The 20,497-nt window shown below is 40.9% G+C and overlaps 1 protein-coding gene across 1 annotated transcript; it reads right to left on the bottom strand.

Annotated features, from left to right (window-relative positions):
* Positions 1-1,646: 1,646 nt before the first annotated feature.
* On the bottom strand, positions 1,647-19,831 carry poc1bl (POC1 centriolar protein homolog B (Chlamydomonas), like). The gene is made up of 11 exons (XM_080516475.1): positions 19,728-19,831; positions 16,376-16,820; positions 13,844-14,013; positions 12,114-12,303; positions 11,195-11,380; positions 10,813-10,930; positions 8,620-8,796; positions 7,114-7,245; positions 5,611-5,721; positions 3,709-3,861; positions 1,647-3,592 (listed from the first exon to the last, which is right to left on the bottom strand). Exons 2-11 carry the CDS (start codon positions 16,753-16,755, stop codon positions 3,461-3,463), a joined length of 1,749 nt encoding a protein of 582 aa, XP_080372601.1. The 5' UTR covers positions 16,756-16,820; positions 19,728-19,831; the 3' UTR covers positions 1,647-3,460.
* Positions 19,832-20,497: the final 666 nt, after the last annotated feature.

The following is a 20,497-nucleotide window of genomic DNA, read 5'->3' as shown; positions in this document are numbered from 1 at the left end:
TTTTGAGCGGTCGTGAAATCGTGCCTCCAGGCTGCGGTTAAACTTCATCTTCAGTGCGTTTTTCCCATGTCATAGAACTATTTACTGACTCCTTTAACTTCCTGTGTTTCAGGGTAAAATACATGCGCTTTCACAACCAAAACTTGACCAACTGCAGCAAGCACAGCCACAGTGACCCTGAAATAATTCAGACTCTTAATTCAAACTCCTATAATCACAGGAGGCCATTTGTGACGCACATGAAACTGACATGAAAACTCTTGACACCCCAGAAAAAAAAAATCAATAATTAAATCAATCATAATTAAACTACAACGAGACATGGGACACTGACAGTTAGAGGTCACTTACACTATTGAGCTTGTTCATTATACAATTTGTAAAAAGAGGACAATACAAGTCTGACCAGATTTGTAATAATTAACTAATGATCTATACTCATGTACACTGCCCCCACTTAAATACTGAAAGAAGCTTTACTCAAATAAAAGAATAATGAAGGCCTCTTCATGTGAAACCTGCACATCCTTCCTGTGATACAATATGGTTGACCTCAAATAATCATTGTTTTCGTGCTTAGATATGGCACTTTTTTAACCTAAAGGAAGGTAGAAAGTTTGTGTATTTTGTATAAAATGCCACATGCTTAGCATCCATGTGTGAAAACATAAAAGTACCATGGCTGAATATAAATTAGGCGGATATGGAAACTCTATAGAGCAACTTTAATGAGCACTCGGTCAAGCGCATACCTTCATCAACGTCACATGTGTTTGCAGATATTTGTGAGCTCATATCGATAAGTAGGCAGGTCAGGAAACTACATCACTGCATGAAACACTGAGCAGTGAGCATCTCCATGGCAACAGAGGCTAATCTCCTTGAATCTCCTCAATGAGGTACTTCTCATCTGCTTTGTATGGGAAATTTTTTCGCAGTTTTGGGAACTTGCAAACGGATAGCTGTTAACATCCCAAAATCTCATCGATTGGTCCGAGGATGATGATAAATCACTGAATTTCATGCAATTTGGGGGAGTAGTTTTTGCAAAAAGTTGGTAAAATACATACAATCTAATAAATAAATAAATACATGCCGACGAAAACGTAACCTTCTCAGCCAACTTTGGTTGGTGAATGTAATTAGCCAAACGTTTAGTGGTAGAGGAAAAACTATTTATCCTTACAAAGTAGTATTTTCCTCAGAGAGTGGATAACCTTTTAGAACTTATTTCAAATGGCACAACGGGAGGATTTATTAACTGACAGCTGGAAACCATTAAAGTGCTTTAACTCACTGTAAATATCACAGGCTTTATAATGTCAAAAGATAAACAGAGCATATTGGTATAGTGGTCAATATTTTCTACAAACTGGTTTTAGGGCATTTCTGTGAAGATTTTCATTGTTTTCCCTGTGTATAGGGAGTTTCTGTTGATATAGAAGTGGGACATTAGATAAAACACTTGACTTCCAATAATCTAAGAAAAAGAAAGTTTAGGTTTCTTTTATCCAAAGTCATTCAAGGTATCACAAATTAGTTCGCAATAACCAGAGATAGAAGAATAGCACATTCAAGTAAGAAAACAAACACAAAGTTTACACTTTCTCAGTCTTTATTCCGAAATACAATTGACCGCCACTGAAATGTAGTTTCAAAATGTAGACCCAAATGCTATTTCAGTTTTCATGGCTTCATCCTTCCATGGCCACCACTTCACAAAACAGCTTTTTCCTCTATTGTTCTAAACAGAATATAATCCATATTTTTAATTGTACCCATGTTCCGTACTTTTCTGTGTATGTCTCAGAGAGCAAGAGGCAGTCAGCGTATTTCCTCTTGCTACCAGGAGGTGGTGCTAAATGACTATGTATACTGTTATCCTGGTTTGAAGGAACAGTGCATCATTTTTGCACTGGTCGCTTTTCAGTGTTGTCTGTCAAAACAATTTTTAGACTATGCAATGATCAAAGCATACCAAAACCTGGTAAAAAATAACACACGTATATTTGTGGTTAGTTTTTGTTTTTATTTTACCAACCATTTCAACAGATTTACTCTTAGAAAATCCATTCATCATGCTTTTCTCTTCTTCATATCAAGTAATCACCTTCCCTTTTGCATTGTCAGTAGTTTTACAGGTGAATTAAATGAGCCCTGCACCCTTTGGTCCTTTGAGCCAAACAATATTTACAATAGTAATACAAAACAGGAGTCATCGTACATGCTTACCTAACGTGTCCAATGATGCATCCGAATATCTCATATTCATGAATTCAAAGGACCATAGAGCGAGCACTGCTCGGTGGTATTCAGGCTTTGACAAATAAAGCTGCTGTTCAGAAACAGTTCAATAGTTACACGGCATCTCTTTGTCCTTGAAAACACAGCAGATGCACCATCTTCAGTTTCAAGTACAGTTTACACACAGGTGTCTGAACAAAACAGTGGCACATCGGCGCTCCCTTAAAGGCTTTTATGACTGAGCAAAATAAAGTGTCCAAAAATGGTGCTGCTGGTTTAATTTTTAGCATATCAAATGAGTTTTAAAAACCCGCTGGCATGTTTTATTTTGGCACACACAAGACTTTTTGGATGACAGGTTTTCGAAGGCAAAGTGACAGGCGAGTTTAGAAGGTATTCTTAATTATACACAACAGGGAAGAATAGATTACAGCACTCCTGTCAACCCACAAAGCCCTCTGGGCCAAAATACACTTAGTTCAAATGCTTAATGAATTCTTCAAGTCTTGTTCAGGCAATATTCTTCTGTGAAACTGGCTTCATGGACCAGAGACAGAATAGAAGAGCAGTGTAGTATGACCACAGCATTCTCTTTCCATGTTTCCTCCCACATGATGGAACATGTTCAGGACCGACTTGTTTGGAGCACAATGCTGGTGACCTTACAGTCCTGGCACATAGTTTAGCAGCAGTCCACTTTTACACTTTTTACACAAGGATTTCACAATAATAATTACTATTAATTGCACAATGTGGTAGCTTTCTGTAGTGCAACAGGACTTCTGTAGCCTGTTTCGAAGCAAAGTGTCTTTAATGTCTTTGAAGGCACTTGTTTATGAGCAGGACAGTCAAAACCAGTTTCACTGCATTCTAATGTTGCAAAAATGCACAAAAATAACGACACATCAGTTTGGGCAGTGTAATCCATTTTGGTTGCAAAGGCACTTGGATGAAAGCACAATAAAGACAACACTTTTGAATTCAGTCCATCTCCTTAAACAGACCAGAACCTCTTCAATCTGCACCGATGCAGCTGTTTAAATGGATAGAAAGGCAGTGAACTGGGGAAATCATTGGCAAGTGACTTTTCGCTTGTCCCTCCAATTCAAACGAAGTCCTGGCCTGGAGAACGAGAGAATCGAGACCTCGGCCTAAGTAATTGCACTCCGATCACAAAGTCCTTTAAAGTCTCCAGATAGCTTCTTAATTCCTCCTTCTACCATTCAAACTTCCAATGCTGCATTTTGTCTCCCGGGTTGCACTGCCGCATCTGCGCGTCTCCACGGCCCTCTGCCGTCCGGTAAACTGTCACACACAGGCTGGAGTGAGGATGGTAGATGGTCCCATCCTGAGAGAAGGGAGAAGCAAGAATTAATTGATCAGATATTGATGCATGTGCAAAGGCACCCCCCCTTTGGGTTTGCTCTCAAGGGAGCACATTTGCATGTGAAGTGAACACTTTACCTCTCTGAACTCCCAGAGGACGCTGGGAGGCTTCTGCTCTTTGTCACGAGGGCAGTGCCTCATCCCAATGGAGGTCTGTCCGTCAAGCACTTCGGCACACAGCTCGGTCACAGAATTGAAACGGAACTCCTTCTGAGATGTATATTCGAAGTACTAAAGCAGAGAAGAAACGTGGACTAAATTAGGTATGTTTTTTTTTTTAAACATCTCAACAGGATAATTATCAGTCAATCCTTTATTTAACTCCGTTAAAAAAAAAAAATGTCTATAAGCCACCTTGCCAAGACAGCAGCACAAACACAGAGTTCTAAAAATACACACAAACAAAAACAGTCAGTCCCACATTACAAGAGAACAATAGTAATATTATACAACGGGGGGATTACAAATTCCAAGAGATCTCATATGTTTATCCATTTGAATTGTTTTGAATGTCCCCAGGGTGATAAGTTCTAAATGTTTCAAGTCTTTTTGCATCTCAATCCAGTCAGAGGACCAGAAGAATTAACCCCTTTAACCCAGCTCTGACTCTTGGGACCGCTATCTCTACAATATATTGAGAGTGTGGGCCATGACGGTTGAATTTTCTTCACATGAACAAGGACAGATATGTAGGAAGAAGCACAAGAACAGATAAAAGTCAAGTGAGTTCATGGACAGATACAGATGAACAGTTTGCCATACATATTTCAGTGGTATACACCGTAGCTGTACCCAGTGATTAAAATGCAAAGCACTTAAGCACTAGTTAGGTGTTCATGACAAGCATATGTTCATAGCTTTAAATGAGCAACTTCCCATATTGCTTAACAAGAAACTTAATGTAATTTTTCAGCTTTGAAATTGGTTAATAAACATGCAATTTTAAAAGACAGATTAAATAGATCAGAACAAGGTTACTTTTTTTCCTTTCAAAGGACATGGCGGCATATCTCTTTTATCACAAGGACTTGCTAAATCTAAATAATGAATGCAATGTGGCCTTTTACTCCACTTAGATAAGAGGCAGTTCTTCTCTGCCATGGCAGCGTGTTCTTTCTCAGCCAGCGTGGCACGGAGTAAATGCACGTGTCGAGGGATCTCATCAGTAGAAGACGGGAGCCTTGGCCTTCTCAATCAAGCAGACATGAACACAAACCTAACCCTTCCACTGCCGGTGTCACTTCCATATCCTGGCCCAGGTGGACAAAAGATGCAACGCTCCCTGGGCTACCGGTAAAACGGCGGGTCAGGTAATCAATCTTCATACTTCCCCATCGTTCTCTTTGCATCTCATACATCTTTCAGATGCAATGGGTCCGGTAATAGCCGTTACCAATAAAAGGCTCACTCAGGGCCACTGTCTCTGCCGTCGAACTTATTTACCCCGGCCCTGCAATTCACTCTGCCTGCCAGGCTCATGTATCTTTCAAATGGAACGTGGTTCCTATGTGTGGAACTATACGGTGGGGAGGGGGGGGGGATTTGTTTCACCAGACAGACATCCAAACATTGATTTTCATTCACACACGTCACTCTTTGTGAGTCAGTGCACCAGTGGGGTTATCAGAGATATCTGCAGGATGGCAATGCAAAGAAGACTCTGACCAGTCATTAAAAATACATCTTCATTGACAAATAATCTGCTCCTCACTAAATCATCCATCAGTGGCATTGGCACTCATTCAGAGTGAAAATACCCAAGATTCAACTGCACAATTTCTGCAGATGTATTTAGTTTTCACATCATTGAGGTAAAGTCATGCAGGAATACACCAGCAGAAGGCAGATTTGTGGTTCAAATCGATTGTTGCAGCTTGTTTTAATGGGTTAGTCGAAAGCGTTGACTTGGAGAAGGCGCAAAGAGAGAATCTGTACTCGAGAGGGATAGGAAACGACTAACACGGAGAGCGGCTGATGTACCTGGTTGCCTCCCTGGCCGTGGCAGCCAAACACAGAAAGGTGTGCCCCTGTGGGATTGTGGTCGGGAGCATTGTAGTCAAGGCACTCCGAATGTATCCCAGAGCTACGCACCTGGCAGGAGAAGACAAATAATTATCAATAACAATTTAAGAAATGCACCCTGGGTATTGTTAATAATTACAGGTTGACTCATCATGCTTTAAAGGAAATGCAAATTAAATTGGGTTTGTTCTTCAGAAGCAAATAGATTACTGAATGTCGAACTGTAGTAATACCTAGTTCAGTGTATCAAGTGGTCCTCCAAGTCCAGAAGGTGGCAACATTGACCATGATCTGGGCCACAAAAATGTTGCCCTCACTGTCGGGGCAGATTGCCACAAAATTGTTCTACCACAAGGATGTTGAAATGATGAACGCTCCTCTTATCAAACTTCAATTTAATATTGAAACTCCAAAGTTTTACTGGTAAATGAGGTTCAAATAGGATTCAAATGACCTTCCTCCTCTATAAAGCTGTGAAATCAATAATGTATTAATTTTTGGCAAGTGTCTTGCAAGCTGTAATAAAACATTTTTTTTTTAAAATAGGGATGGGAGCCATATTTCGCCCGTGGGCCTGCTGCCAATTGTCAATGTCTGCCCTGGTCTATAGTGAGTCATTGATTTCATCATAAATACCTGGATGTTGCGATACGTTATGCAAATGCTGTGGGTGTTCAGAGCACCTGCGTTGCACTGTGTCACAATCTTGAGCGAACAAGATTCACAATATTCTTTAGTTTGAGTGCTTGACAAAGGCCCTCAATCACAGGTATTCCCGGAAGAAGCACGTGGCATCACTGAACAAGGGGTTAACAGAGAGGGGAAGGAAACTGCTGTCTGTCTTGTCGCCGAGTGTCGCCTTGGACACTGTGCAGACTGAAACCCAAAGAGTCTGGAGCTGAGCACTGACAGTAGAGCTTTTCCAAAGTGCAGCTTACCCACATTCCTTCCCATGCCAAAATCAGAAAGTGAAAAGCCATGCAGACAAAGAGCTTTCTGCTAATAACAGCTGCATGTACTGTAAACATTGTATTAACCTCCATGAGATGACAGTCGCTGTTATCGTACCAAACAGAACATCTATTTCCCCCAGACTTCCTCTTCCTGTCCTGATATCTGTTGCTTAGGTCAGCAGTACAGTCCCAACAATTACATCAAGTGACACCGTGTGCTTATAGTAAAATTATAGCTGCTATCCCACATCACAATGATAATTGATCTATATATGTAAAATCTGATATATCAAACATGCACAGCTGCTTTATGGAGCATGCATCTTAAAGCTCATAGTTGTAGACATCATAAGAATCTAACGCTTTAATTTCTGATTTACATGGGCTTTAAAGCCAAATTCAAATTAAGGTTTCATTACTCTCCAAACAGAAGTTTAATGTGTGACATCTAAAATAAAATGCAAACACTGCAGGAAGATGGATGGATGGACGATTAGCAGACACTTACAGCCCCGTGCCACCCTGCCCTGTCCTGTGGTACATATAGGTCGGGATAGATGTTCTTCAGATACCAGTCGAAACTGTTGCATTGAAGCCTCTTCCTCAGCAGCTTCCGCTCTGAAATATCTCCATAGTTCTCCTGCAATATAAGTGGATAATGCAAATGAATCAATAGTTGGCATTAAAAATATGCATCTATATTAACAAGACAGACAAATGACATATCACTTTACTCTCAGGCTTTAACTTCGGGTTTTACTGTAATACTTGTGGCAGTTTGTGATGGGTGTAGTCTAAAATTAACCTAACATATCCCGAGTCTTGTCAGGAGTCCAAGGTAACAGTGAGCAAAAGGCAGGGCACACCCTGAACATTACACAAGACCACTGTGGGGTTAAGAAAGACAAACATCCAGTCAGACACACTCACTCAACCCCATTCACACAGACTGGTCATTTAGAGTTACTAAAGCATGTAACCGTTTGATCATGAAAAGCACATTACATTTATAAATTTCATCATGTATATGACATCTAAATCCTGTACATTTACCTGCCATAATTATGTGAGACTAGCAGTAAGCCTGACCACAAGTGACTGTGTGCCAATTGCACAAATAGATGTTTGCTAAGGTAACTCCACCCTGAGCCTCGACCAGGAGTGACGAGAGTCGTGCTTTTTATTACCTGGGAAACTCAACAGCTGTCAAGAGAAATATATATTTAATAGAAAAAAAACATACATTCAATATTCCCTTAAAAATGTAATTTATTGTTTGATCAAAGGTCCCTGACAATATTGCACAATAAGTAAAAAGTAGCTGGATGAATGGACCACTGGATAAAAAGTAAGAAATAGTGTTCAGTAGATAATTTCTTTGTTGTAAAAATGCCCCTATTTTGAATATATAGACAAAATAGATAAGAAAGAAATGATTGACCCAATATCAAAAATATTTGTATTTATATCAACAATTTAGAATTATGTAATAATGAAAAAAGGCAAAAAAAATCTTAAGGAAAAAACAAAAAAATAATCAAATATAACTATAAAACATTAATGTAACTGAAATACTATAAGATATTATTATTGAATGAAATATAAAAACAAAAACCCAAAGATTATTTAAACAAGATTATTGAAAAGATTTATATGTCTACACATATATATTAACAATGAAAATATACCCAGAAAGCCAAAAGAACACATTATTTCCTTTTCAAACAACGTCACATTTATAAGCAACATGTATTTGCAGAATGAGCAGCAGAGCGGATTTTGTGGATTCGATGAGCTCCACCCACATACTCGGCTCATACTCCAAATGAGTGTTCCTTACAAATGTGGCACTGTTTCAAATTGAAATAATCAATGTTTCCAATGCAGTGTTAATAAAATTGCTAACCAGCATTCTTTATACCAAAGTAAAGGAACAAAAACACATTTCCTTACTCTTTGTGCGTAGTTTAGATTTGTTTGAAAAAAAACATTTCTTCATTTGTAAGTGTCCTACCTTCCTAGCAGGGGGGTTTCTGTTATAGAAGTGTTGTTTATAGGAGTCCATCCAAACCTCCGCAGCCCGGACAGTGTTCTGGAGGAAGTTGGGTCGTGCATAAGGGGCCTTTTTAGGGAAGACGTGCCCGACGTGAGAGCAGGGATGGATCTCCAGACTTCCCCCACACTGCCACACCTGAGGGAGACCCACAAAATCACACATTAGATTCCACTGTCAGTCAACTTTGTTCTTATATAATACTTCCTTCAGCAGTTTTACTTTCATACAGCAACATTTTTCACTGATGGCGACTATTTTAACTTTTACAACTACAACTACTTTAAATGAAGCTTAAAGCTCTGAATGCTTGGGAACAAGACAATGGACATTAGATCATGTTTTTCTAGTGATTTGAAACACTGACATAACCACAATGTAAAAAGGAAGTAGTAGTTGATTATTAAGCTGAGTGACTCACATGCAAACTCATTTGATAACACGTCAATAACACTGAACTCTTTAAACAATAACTTTTTTGGGATCGTTCCACTTTTTTTTTGTCTTCAGGCTCTTTGTTCATTTGTCATTAAGTTCATAAAGCTGCATTGCAGTTTTTTGGTTTTTAAGTATATTTAACCTACTATGTGTGTGAAATCAAACCATTTCAAATCACTATACACTGATTTTGAAGTATTAATATGTGGATAACAGGTCTTAGAAACCCAGACTGCTGCCATTTAACCTAATGTGGGGATGCCTTTTATTTAAGTTTGACAACACGGGGGTTATTATCATAAATACCATTTTTTTCTTAAAACAGAAATCCTACATTGAAAGGAGGGCAATCAGATGAGGTGGACACAAATATTAAACTTTGAGTCAAAAGAAACTACACCTCATCTGAGTAATTCTGTCGGATGGAGTACAGACTGAAGAAGTCTGCTGTGGAACGTTTCATGACCACGACCCCATTGAATTTAGCATGAGATGCAAACTTGTGGCAAGCCTCAAAAACAGAAGAAACTGATTGCAGTTCTCTAAAACAGGAAAAAAAAAAAAAGAATCCACAGAATTTGGTTCCAGACATCGACCCAAAGAAACTTATGGAAATACTGAAAAAAAAAAAGGGAAGCAGAGAAAAAAGACCAGCCTGTGACACATGGCATTACTTCATACGTCAATCATGGGACGCAGCGCTACCGTTAAAGGTTTGGACATGTGAGACACGTGGAAATGGCAAGATGAATGCAAACGTGTTGGAGAGCACAGGCTCAACCTAAAATCATTCAACTTTTCACAAACTTTCAATATTCTCTGCAAAGTCTGACTTTATCTGCACTACTTTGACCGAGCTTCATTTCACTTGGTAAAGACCAGACTGAAGGCAGCAAGACAAGAAGAGACAAGAAGCAACTGCGGTAAATCCCCAGCAGACAATTAGTTGAGAGGAAACAAAACCTGTGGTGATGTCTAGAAGTGATGTTCTGCTGAATATTCATTTGATGGCCACAAATAAAAGTAAGTGCATCTGCACTGCCTGCTATCTCTTCATGATTTTTGGACTTTGTTTATTTTTTTATGCTGTTCAAATTAAAGGACGGTGATTGGAGATGGATGAGGTAAGTTTGGAGTCGGAGGCTTTTTGTTCTCTGCATTCATGAATCCTCTCGTTGAATCACGGCCTAATTGCCTCAGCACTGCAATCAGATACAAAGTTGAATTCAGACCCAAGCAGTTAACATAAATTTAACTAAAGCTATATCCAACCACAAATCTGAGCCAGTTTGATTGACACAAACGAAGGAAAAGTGACACCAGTGTCACAACAAGGTATCAGCCAATATCAGAGTGCAGCTTTAGATACCACAGCTGACTGAGATCAAACACAGACGCACGTCTCTCTCACACCAACTCCACATCCCCTGTCGCCGTTACACTGGCGAGTGACGGGGCTTAAATGAAGAAAACTTCCTGCTGGTAATGAGATGCCAATAAACCCAAAACCCCCAGTTCGATTTATTTATTACTGCCACTAACAAGCCGAGTCAAAGGATGCTCTGTCTGGAAACAGGAGATTTGGTTCCAAAGGAGGTCAGACTCTCCAATTATTTTTTAAAAAGCAGCACTGTGGTCTCATGTTGCAAAGTGGCCCTGCAGTGGCGATACAGGGACGTCACTTTGTGAGTCTGAGTGATGGTAAACTGAACCCACCCTGAAGGAGAGCTCCAGGTTTTCTCCTCCCCACACCTCCATGCCTGTGTCATACGTGCCGAGGTACTCAAAGTAGGCCTTGCTCACAGCAAATAATCCACCTGCCATCGTGGGGGACCTGTGAAGACATAGTGGGTGCATGTGAAGGGAAATTATGCATAATTAAGTTCTCACCGTTTCTGAAATCAATCACATGGTAATAAGGTGTAATAAAAGTAGAACAAGTGCATCACATGTAACTGCACACTTAGTGACACATTACCAGCCAGAGGTGTGTAATTAGGGTAATATTGAGGTGTACAGCTTTGACAGCATTGGTAGGAGCCCATCTGATACAGCGATCTCTCACGTGAGCAGACTTCACAAAGTGTCGCACGGTTACCTGATGGGGTCACTGCGAGACTGTCGCCTCTTGCGTTCCACTTCGGGGACCGCGTGCCACTGAAAGGTCAGTCTCCAGTCAAAGCCTCCGATCATCGGCTCCTCTGATTGCATGTAAAACTCGAAGGTGTTCCAGTCGATGGTATCGATGACGGGGCACACGATGGTACTCGCATTCTCGCCGATCCTAAAGACGAAGCCGGTAAAATGGAGGGAGCAAACAAGGGTACAGATTTTGTTCATTTCAAGACAGTTTCTTCATATTATGATTCCTACGGAAGAGTATCATAGCCACTGAAGAAAAAAACATTTCGAAGGTTAAAAAAAAAAATCCTTAAACACTTCGAGAAATGTTGTTTTTTTTTTAAACAAATTCGAAACGTCCATCTCCTCTGGTCCATCCCTCATTATTTGCTCATGGATGCTGAAATAGTCACATTAAATCACTAAAAATGATCAATTCTGACTATATATATATAGGGTTGCTTACTGCTTCTGAACATCTGATTTTACACAGGGTTATCTTGTTTAACAATACATTTTATAAGCACCGTGGGATCCATGACCAAGTCCCTCGTTCTCTGTCAGAAGTCAGTGTGGAGCGACAGAGAGCTGCACTGTCTCTTCAAAGCCATAATACTGATAACTGCACTGTGTCAATGCGCTAAATCCTGTTCTGAAGTAGAGTTTCACCATTTCATCCAACTGTCTGCACTGGCATGTGGATGGACCAGAGGAAACGTACATTTCCAATTTGTATGTAAAATTAAAAAAAAAAAACCTCAACATTGAATTTTGAGTTTTTTCTTGAAGTGCATGGGGATTGGTTTTTTGTTTGGTTTTTTTAACCCACTAAATGTTTTTCTTCTTCAGTGGCCCTAATACTCTTCCATAGAGTTCAAGGCGGCTTGTTTGGTCACCTTTCCAGCAGAGGCTCAATCCAGCCGGGGACGCACTCGCAGTGGCAGTCGAGAAAGGTCAGCACATCCCCAGTGGCATAGGTGGCGCCAACGAGACGCGCACGGACCAACCCCTCCCTTCTTTGGGTGCGGATGAGCCGCACACGCTGCAGGTTACTGATGTAGGTAGGGAGCTTATTCTTTAGGTAGTCTATCAACAAAAAACAAAAAAAAGGTAAAAATGTTCTTCTTAAAAGGTGCGATTATACAAAGAATTTTTTTCCCCTGAGTACTGGCGAGCTACTGGACACAGCAACACATTGAAAGCAAGCAAAGTAAAAGCTACATATGCTTGAAATGATCAAATAAGCGTTGGTACAAAACAATTACAACAGTTGCAATAAAACAGGCTTACCAGTCATTTTAAATTAAGACAATAATAATTTATGTAATTGCTTGTGTCGACACTGCTCATTGTTAACAGCTTTTAACACAATTCTTACACACTTTGAAAGTTGCTACATCAGTGACTGACGAGAAGGACGCCTTAATCCATGTTCACACATGGCGCCAGATGTGTCATGCACTGAGCAAGTAGACCGACGTCCCTATGAGGTCTCAGTTCGCTGCCAAACAACACTCACACTGTTTTATTTACACCAAACGCATGTTTCGTCTGAACAGTCCAAACATTGGAACATCTGTCACTGGCATAAGCAACCGTTCAATTCCTGCTGCTGTTTTGACCCCTTTAAGCATTTCTTAATGTCTGTAGAATTTCCTGTCTTGACTGAAATTACCCTTTTAAAAGGTTGAAATCCTCCAAGTTTGATAGTTAACTATATTTTTTATTCACTTTTTTGCATAGCTGGCTTGATTAGTGCATTACAAATCCATGCCAATGTTCATCTTAGCATGTGTATGTGATTAGTATGGACAAACTGAGCTAAGTTCAGATCAAGGCTTGCCGTACTTGATCCACGTTAAAACATCTTAATCACTGTCTGGGATTCCACATGGTCAGGGTGGTTAGGAGAGGAAATTATGTCATCGCATCTCACTGTGCAATGAAGTCCTTATTATGGTGTAATGTCTCTGACACACATTAAAAGTCATTGCTTATTCCATTAGTGCAGCTGGACTTGGGGGGGAATGTCTTTCCACTCACTGTGCAATATGGTTAAAACTGTAAGCAGACTGACCTTGTCCCATTTCATACTAAACTTTGTCTTTGTTACAGCGCAATCATAAAACGGACTGGAATCTGCTATCAAAACCAAAGCCCACACGAGCATGACTGATAACAAATGAGACAAGCAGGGACCTTGAAGAAAATCAAACAACGTGCAGTCGCTTCACCAAAAGGATCTACTCAGATCCCTGCGTTTCCCTGGGCCGCACGCTGCACCCGGCTGTCATCACATAAATGTGTCCCGACATGTTTCCAAGGATGTGATTTTCTAATTGACTTTGGCACCGATTCAAAGGTGATCAGAATTCAATGCTCTATAGATAGCATCTCTTTTCTTCTATATATAGCAGAGTTCCTTTCCGCTTGTTCCATTTTTATGCCATCACTGTGACAAAGTCGAAACGCACAACTGAAGTTGAGATAGCGCTGCCTTGCAAAACTAGGACGCGACTGTCACTTCTTATTGATCCCCTCCCCCTTTTTAAAGAGCTCTGCTCCACCAGTTTTCCTCAGACAGAGAGAGACAGAATTAGATATGGTTCAGTGCAGCGTGTCAGACCTCGGTCACTGTAGTCGTCAATGAGGATGATCTCTTTCAGGAGGACGGCAGGCGTGGTCCCCAGCACGCTGTGGATCGTCCTCAGCAGGGTGGACCAGGCCTCGTTGTAGAAGGCGATGATCACAGAGGTGGTCGGTAGACGACGGTAGTTGAACTTCTTACTCCGGCATCTGAAATATGTCAGAGTGTTTGTTTATGCGAGAGACGAGGGAGACACGGTTGAGGAGCATCAGTATACATGTGCAGAATGTATTTATAAAAGACCAACAACGCTCTAAATGAATTCATATGAGCAAGGAATTACTTTTCAAATAGCCAGAGCAGCGTTGTCAGATAGTGTGGCAGCAAGAGGTGTCTGTTTTTAATGGGAGTCATTAAAACAATAAAAAATGGTGGAGAAATATGGCTTGGGGGGGGGGGGGGTGTCACACCAATGGGCAACATACCACAGCAGTTCTCCAAGAGAGGCTACAGACACAGGCAAGAGGAGAAAAAAGCAGAAAGAGAGGAGGGCTGGAGAAAATTGAAAAAAAAATATTGAAAAACTCAAAATTAAACACCAGAGAATAAGAATATGCAAAAAAAACAAAACAATAAAAATAGACAAGGAAGCAAAATGAAAAACCAAGAGGGCAAGCCTTCTCTGTAGGCTCCATTCTTTGATGTAGGAGACTGCAAGAGCATAACCACTGGCACACTACAGGATAAATGACTTATGGTAATTTCACGGCTGGAGACTGAACTCACAACTATGTGACACTGCTGGTATTGAATTGGAGTTGGAGCAAATGGGTGCCTCTCTGTATGTGAATCACATCCATTTCAATCAGCTTCATTATTTATTTATTTTTACCTTTCTTTGAAAGCATTGTATTTCTAAGACTGTAGTTTCATCGAGAGACAGCAGCAGTACAAACATGCCACAATGAATACTGCCTGGAAGAAAGTCAAAAGAAATTATGGAGCAGGCGCCCAAACACATGCACACGCGCGCACACCCCATTGCACTACAATAAGCAAATCTGAGAGGACAGAAAACCATTTTCTTTCTCTGTTACTGGGCCTAAAGCCAAAAAAGAAAACTCGGCTGACATTAGGAATCCACCCTTTTACTAATATATTCAAAGAATCCAGTCAAATGAAAGAGCCTGGATTGCATGTGCCATTACGGTACTTAACCCTAACCCATGATGACTGGCAACTTTTCAGTTATGTGTAATTCTTTGCAAAGTTTGCAGCTATGGGTATTGAGTTTCAAAGTAGTATCAACAGAAATGTCATCTACAAGTTAATACATATTAGCTTTAAAAAAAAAAGAGAGAGAGAGAGACCAAACAATTTTGACTTTTGATCTTGTCTGTACATGATAGCATGAACCACGACTCCAGAAATTCACACTGCTGCAATCCAGCTAACTTCCTCCTGACAGTGTCTCGTTTCTACACACTCATCAAAGCGTCAAAAGGTGACAGACAGAGGAGGGGGAAGAAAGTGCATGTCAAAATGTCACTCGGCAAGTGCAGATGGCAAGTTTACTTACTGATAACAGCTGCCAAGGAAAGTTACTGTGGTGTGTGGTCTTCTTTACTGTGTCAATTAACAAAGTACCCTGACAGGTTTCTTAGATAAACCGAACAACGCATCATATCCTAAAACGGTTCCAATTTCATTGATGAGATTAGATTTGGCCTTTTGCCGTTGAAGGTCAGTCCAGGAGTTCAAGCATAATCATGCTTGAGTCAGTGACAAATAAGCAATGAATGAATGATGGATGGTAATGATTTATGTCATCTGCCATTACATTTCAATAAACGGTATTAGCCTATTTTATCATTTGTATGTTTTCATTGTCATTCCAGATTACTCGTGTAAAAATTCAAAGAAAATTGTAAATTGTGCTCATCCTGCACTAATCTTTTGTCACTACCAGTTTAATGAAATATAAAGTGCCCATCTAAAAGAAACAAGGGAGTTCAACATGCTTCATACACAATCAAGTAAATGGCTCAGTCCACGCCAACACTGATGCTACATCTGGATTTCATTAGAATGGGAGCTACTGCCAGCAAGGGATAAGGCACAGCGGAAGGAGAAACTACTAATAAAAGACATCACACACTGCGTTTCATCACAGTGGCGTGGCCCAGAATAGCTGTGGACAACAACTGTGGAAGGAATAAATCCATTCAGGCGGGAGAGGAGCTTTCACCAGCTTCAATAAGCCCTGCAATGCATCGCGAGAGCCTTCATCCTCGTAGCGAACTGTCAGTGGAAAACTGATTCCAGTAAAGAGTTCAACTTAATCGCTGCTGAGTAATTTATCCCTCTTACAGTTTCAGTGTGCCAGCAGTTCCAGGCAATACTAAACATGGTAGGCAAGAGATGTTTTCACTGCAACCTCAAGGAAAATAAAGCGCACTTAAAAAGCAGCAGTGATCTCTTGAAGAACAACTGCTATCGCAGCACATTGCTCTCAAAGTGACTAATGGGTCATTCTTGGAGTTTTTTTTTTTTTTTTTTTTCTCTACTTACTCGTTCAACCTGTGGTCCTGAATATGCCGTTGCAGGGAGATCTTGTCACTGACATAAATATTGATGGCATAGTGTTCAATGCTCTCCTGCTCCTGTTTCTTCTCCTCGGCGTTGAGGCTGAGTTTTGTGGCTCGACCCCATTCCCCCGGTGCATTGGTGTCCGGCAGCGGCTTCGCATAGAGGGGCTGAGCCAGCCGCCCGTCAATCCCGCTCTCCTCCTCAGACAGCCGTTGCGCCAGCACACTCTGCTTCCCGTCATTTTCTTCTACGCCGGCTGACGAAGAGGAGCGCGCCAATAAAAGATAACCCAGCCAAAGTATCCACACCAAGAAGCCGGCCTTGGCCAGCAGGCTTACTTTTCGAGAGTAGCGCCCCCTCATGATGGTACGCACAAAGGGGGCACTATGACTGGCTGAGTCCCAGCTGCCCTATCGGATACAAGTGCCTGTGGAGAAAAAAGCAATAAGATCACATTTCAGAAACTCGCCACACAGAGTGAACACATCTGAAGTCACCCCAGGAAATAAATAATACCGAAACACTTCCCAGCAGGTTACAACCAATGACAGGCAAACGATTTAGTCAAAAGTCTACTCAAAGGGTGGAGTTTTATTTAACTAAGCAACAGCCAAAAGAGATCGTGGTCACCTCTTTCACAACTTGTCTGAAGTCATCAACACCAACATTACAAATTTAGCGACACTGAGTCTTCAATGAGGAGGAGTTTTACTCAAATCATACCGCTGTGAGGTTCAGATCTTGCAGCTTTTACATGTGAGAATTATGATTTTAAAAACATATGACTAAATATGATTAAATTAGATAAAGCTAAATATCTAAATAATTTGACAACGTGAAAACTTAGGACGAAAAATAGGCCCTCAATGTAGGATTTAAATTAATCTTTAAAAGACTTCCTCATTTTGTAATTTCTGTTCTCCTTCACCTACTGGAAAATAGTTTGCCTGAAAATACGGGAGCAGAAAATACTTTTTTACTGCTAGAATTCAAATTTTGTGCACTAAAAAAAACAAAACAAATACATTTATTCTTTTTCACACCTAAGAGAACTACTATAAGAGAACTACAGTGCTTTCGCTATATATTACAACTGAAATTTAGACCAAACTGCTAAATTGTAGGAAACATAAAAGCATCTTAAGACTCAAAACATATACACACACCCATCATCTTATTATCTACTCTTTCACAGTGTCATTTTGTGATCGATTTCAACCAACACGTGGAGGTATAAAAGTTAATAGTGCACATGTTTCTCTCAAATGCTCCGTCGTCCTCCCCCAAGGTCAAGTGGTGATATAAATGTGTTTTGTAGCCAAGTTTTGAGTGATTGGCTGTCTCTCAGTATTAGCCCTGTTATAGATGGAGGACTTGTCCAGAATATACTCTGCCGTTACTCCAGTCAGTTGACTTCTAGCTCCCCGCACCATGCGGGTACAAAAGATGGTTAGATTGATGAGGAGTTTCATTGTAGAATTTCACCAGATATGTGCTTTACAGTAGCAATAAGCTGTACTCGGAATTATTATTAAGTGTATGTGGTGAAAACTGTTGACACAGTAAAATGCACATATCTGCAACCTTGGACGTAACCACTACAACCCGTTTAGGTCATCTTTGATTGAAAGTGAATGCGGCTTTGCTGAAATAAAACATGGAATAGACAGATGGACATGCACATAACCTGACGGCCATCACTGGGTGGAGGCACAAAAACAGGATTAGCCTGGATTTGTTTACTGGCTGATAGATTCACTAAACAAGCAAGACAAGACTCAGTGACACCTAATAATGCAATCACATAATTGGGAGTCATTATCTGAAGAGTGTCAACCCTTGTCTGTTTGGATTAGTGGAATCACTGAGGCATACACACACAATCATCCACACCACAACACTGCTTCTTTTTCACAAGCACTAAAGCCCAGATTATTTCCCAATCCTGAATGAAAGACAAACCTGCAAATTCTGTCACTGGTTTGCCTTCATGTAGCCTCAGAGAAAATGTTAAATTAAACAGAACAGTAAGGGCAGCTGCACCATGACACTCTATAGATCTATGCTACAAAGTCAAAGGCAACTTGATTTCCACTGTGGGTTCTTCAAGGCAGTAGCAAAGCCTTTTCACTCCAATCTGGGCTCCGGCCAGCCGACTCAGGGAGTCCTGAGGTTTCAGAATGGAGATGCCTGCAGACAAAACCCTCTTTTATTGGATGTCCATCACACCTTCCACTCTCTCTGAATCTGATAGCCTTTCAGGGGAGCCGTTTGGTGTGAGCTGGAGGGGACAGATTGCTAAGGCGCAGCTTTAATCCTGAGCCAGTTTTTGGTTAGGAGACAATGAAGGTGAGAAGAGAAAAATATGCATGGGGTACTCCTTTAGAATTTGTGTAGCGTGGTCTGCAACAGGATCAGTGCAGAGGATGAACATGCAAAGTCATGCACATGACACAAAGAAGGCGTGATGGTGGGGTCTGCATGCTGATCTGACGTTTCCTGTGAGGTTAACAAGTGTTGCATCATTAAAGTCGACACGCCTAGGCTTTTCGAGTGAGGAGCTCGAGACAGGCACACACACACATACCAAAATAGATGTCACTTGCAATAAACTTGCCTCACCAGTGAAACAGGTTTACACAACACCACATTTGCATTGACTAAAGTGTTCTTTTTCATAATCAAAAATCCTACAAGATAAGACGAATGACTCATTTTAATTATACAATACTGCACTGAGTTGATTGCAGTTCAGTATAATAAATGACAGCGTGTGTTTTCTTGGAATGTGATGAGTGACGATAAGCCGCGATAGAAAACCCGAATGAAGAGTTTGTCATTAGACACAAGCACATAAACCAAAAACTATCTGAGACGCACATTTTGACCAAAAATACACAAGTAGAAAGCAAAAGCAAAACCACTCACTGGCCAGGGATTTTTATCAAGGTTATTAAGAGGTAGAAGGTGCTTTAGTGAGTACAGAGTGCATGCCCAGCAACAGGTCAGTCAGGCTAAATTAATGTGAAGATCACAGAGCGTGTGAAAGCTTCGTTCGCGTTCCTCAATAAGGTTGCGTTCAGTAAATGCAGAGAAATCTCAACTTTTATTTCCCACCGAGGCGTCCAAGACGCACGACGAGTTCAGCCGCTGCGTGACAGCCTTTAAAAGCCTTCATTGTGAAAGTATCACACTGCGTTGCCTGAGGGTTCTTTCTGAGTTAAGTGAGAAACACGGATGAAGTTGTCGGCTACAGGGGAGGGGAAAGTGCGCTCGGAGCGAACCGTGCGTAACAGTCGGCGCAGAGACGCGCCGTGCGTCGGAGCCACTTTACCTTTGTGCCGGGTTACATGTCGCGGAGTTTCTTCGTCGTCTGTCAGCCGGGCTGCTGTCGTCTTCCAGTCAAACCTCTGGCTCGCAGATGTCAGCAGAGCCACATCCTCCCGTCTCTCCACATTGGAGCCGCTGACCTGCTCGTCAAAGCAGCAATCACAAGGACCACGCTGCTTCTGGTGCGACCTTTCACAATAACAGCACAGACATCACGGGGCAAAGTCCAGCCCGGTGTCTCATGGGAGGACTCATGCGTTCATTCATTCATTCATTACTTTCAAAAGAGGAACAGGAAACTGAAATCGCTACAAGCCTAAAAATGTATATATCGACATTTGTGATCTCATAATGAGTAAATAGTAATAAAGTCTTCTTCCTCATGATCTTCTCATTGGTTAGCCTTAAAGATTAAATGAATGATTTACTCACTTGTTTTCATCTTGATTTATTTCTTCTTCAAAGATATCCAAAATGTTCCAGGTTGCTTTTTGCTTCATTGATTGTAACATGTCCATGTATCTTCCAAACAGTTTTATCCAGTTTATTGCCAAGGTGTGCCAGACCAAATCCTCCCACTGACAATTTGTAAATGTGGGGTCATCAGCCCACCAAAGAGAAAACACAGAAAGACAAGCACTCACACAGTCATACCTACGAGCAATTTTGAGTCAGTTAACCTCAAATACCTGTTTTTGAGACAAACAGTGTACCAAGGGAAATCCTTGTATAGAGATACGACACAAAAGCCAACACAGGTAGGCATCCAACTGA

This window comes from Blennius ocellaris, assembly GCF_963422515.1.
Source record: "Blennius ocellaris genome assembly, chromosome: 20".
Classification (NCBI taxonomy): domain Eukaryota; kingdom Metazoa; phylum Chordata; class Actinopteri; order Blenniiformes; family Blenniidae; genus Blennius; species Blennius ocellaris.
Note: the sequence above shows the minus strand (reverse complement) of the source record. Positions and strands in the feature narration are given on the sequence as shown.

Bases quoted from the DNA above. Each gene is read 5' to 3' on its own strand.
- poc1bl (XM_080516475.1), bottom strand. From the start codon at position 16,755: ATGAGGGGGCGCTACTCTCGAAAAGTAAGCCTGCTGGCCAAGGCCGGC. The intron at 3,862-5,610 runs GTACATCAGCCG...TCTCTGCTTTAG, and splicing joins ACGGCCAGGGAGGCAACCAG to TACTTCGAATATACATCTCA. The intron at 3,593-3,708 runs GTAAAGTGTTCA...CCCTTCTCTCAG, and splicing joins TCCTCTGGGAGTTCAGAGAG to GATGGGACCATCTACCATCC.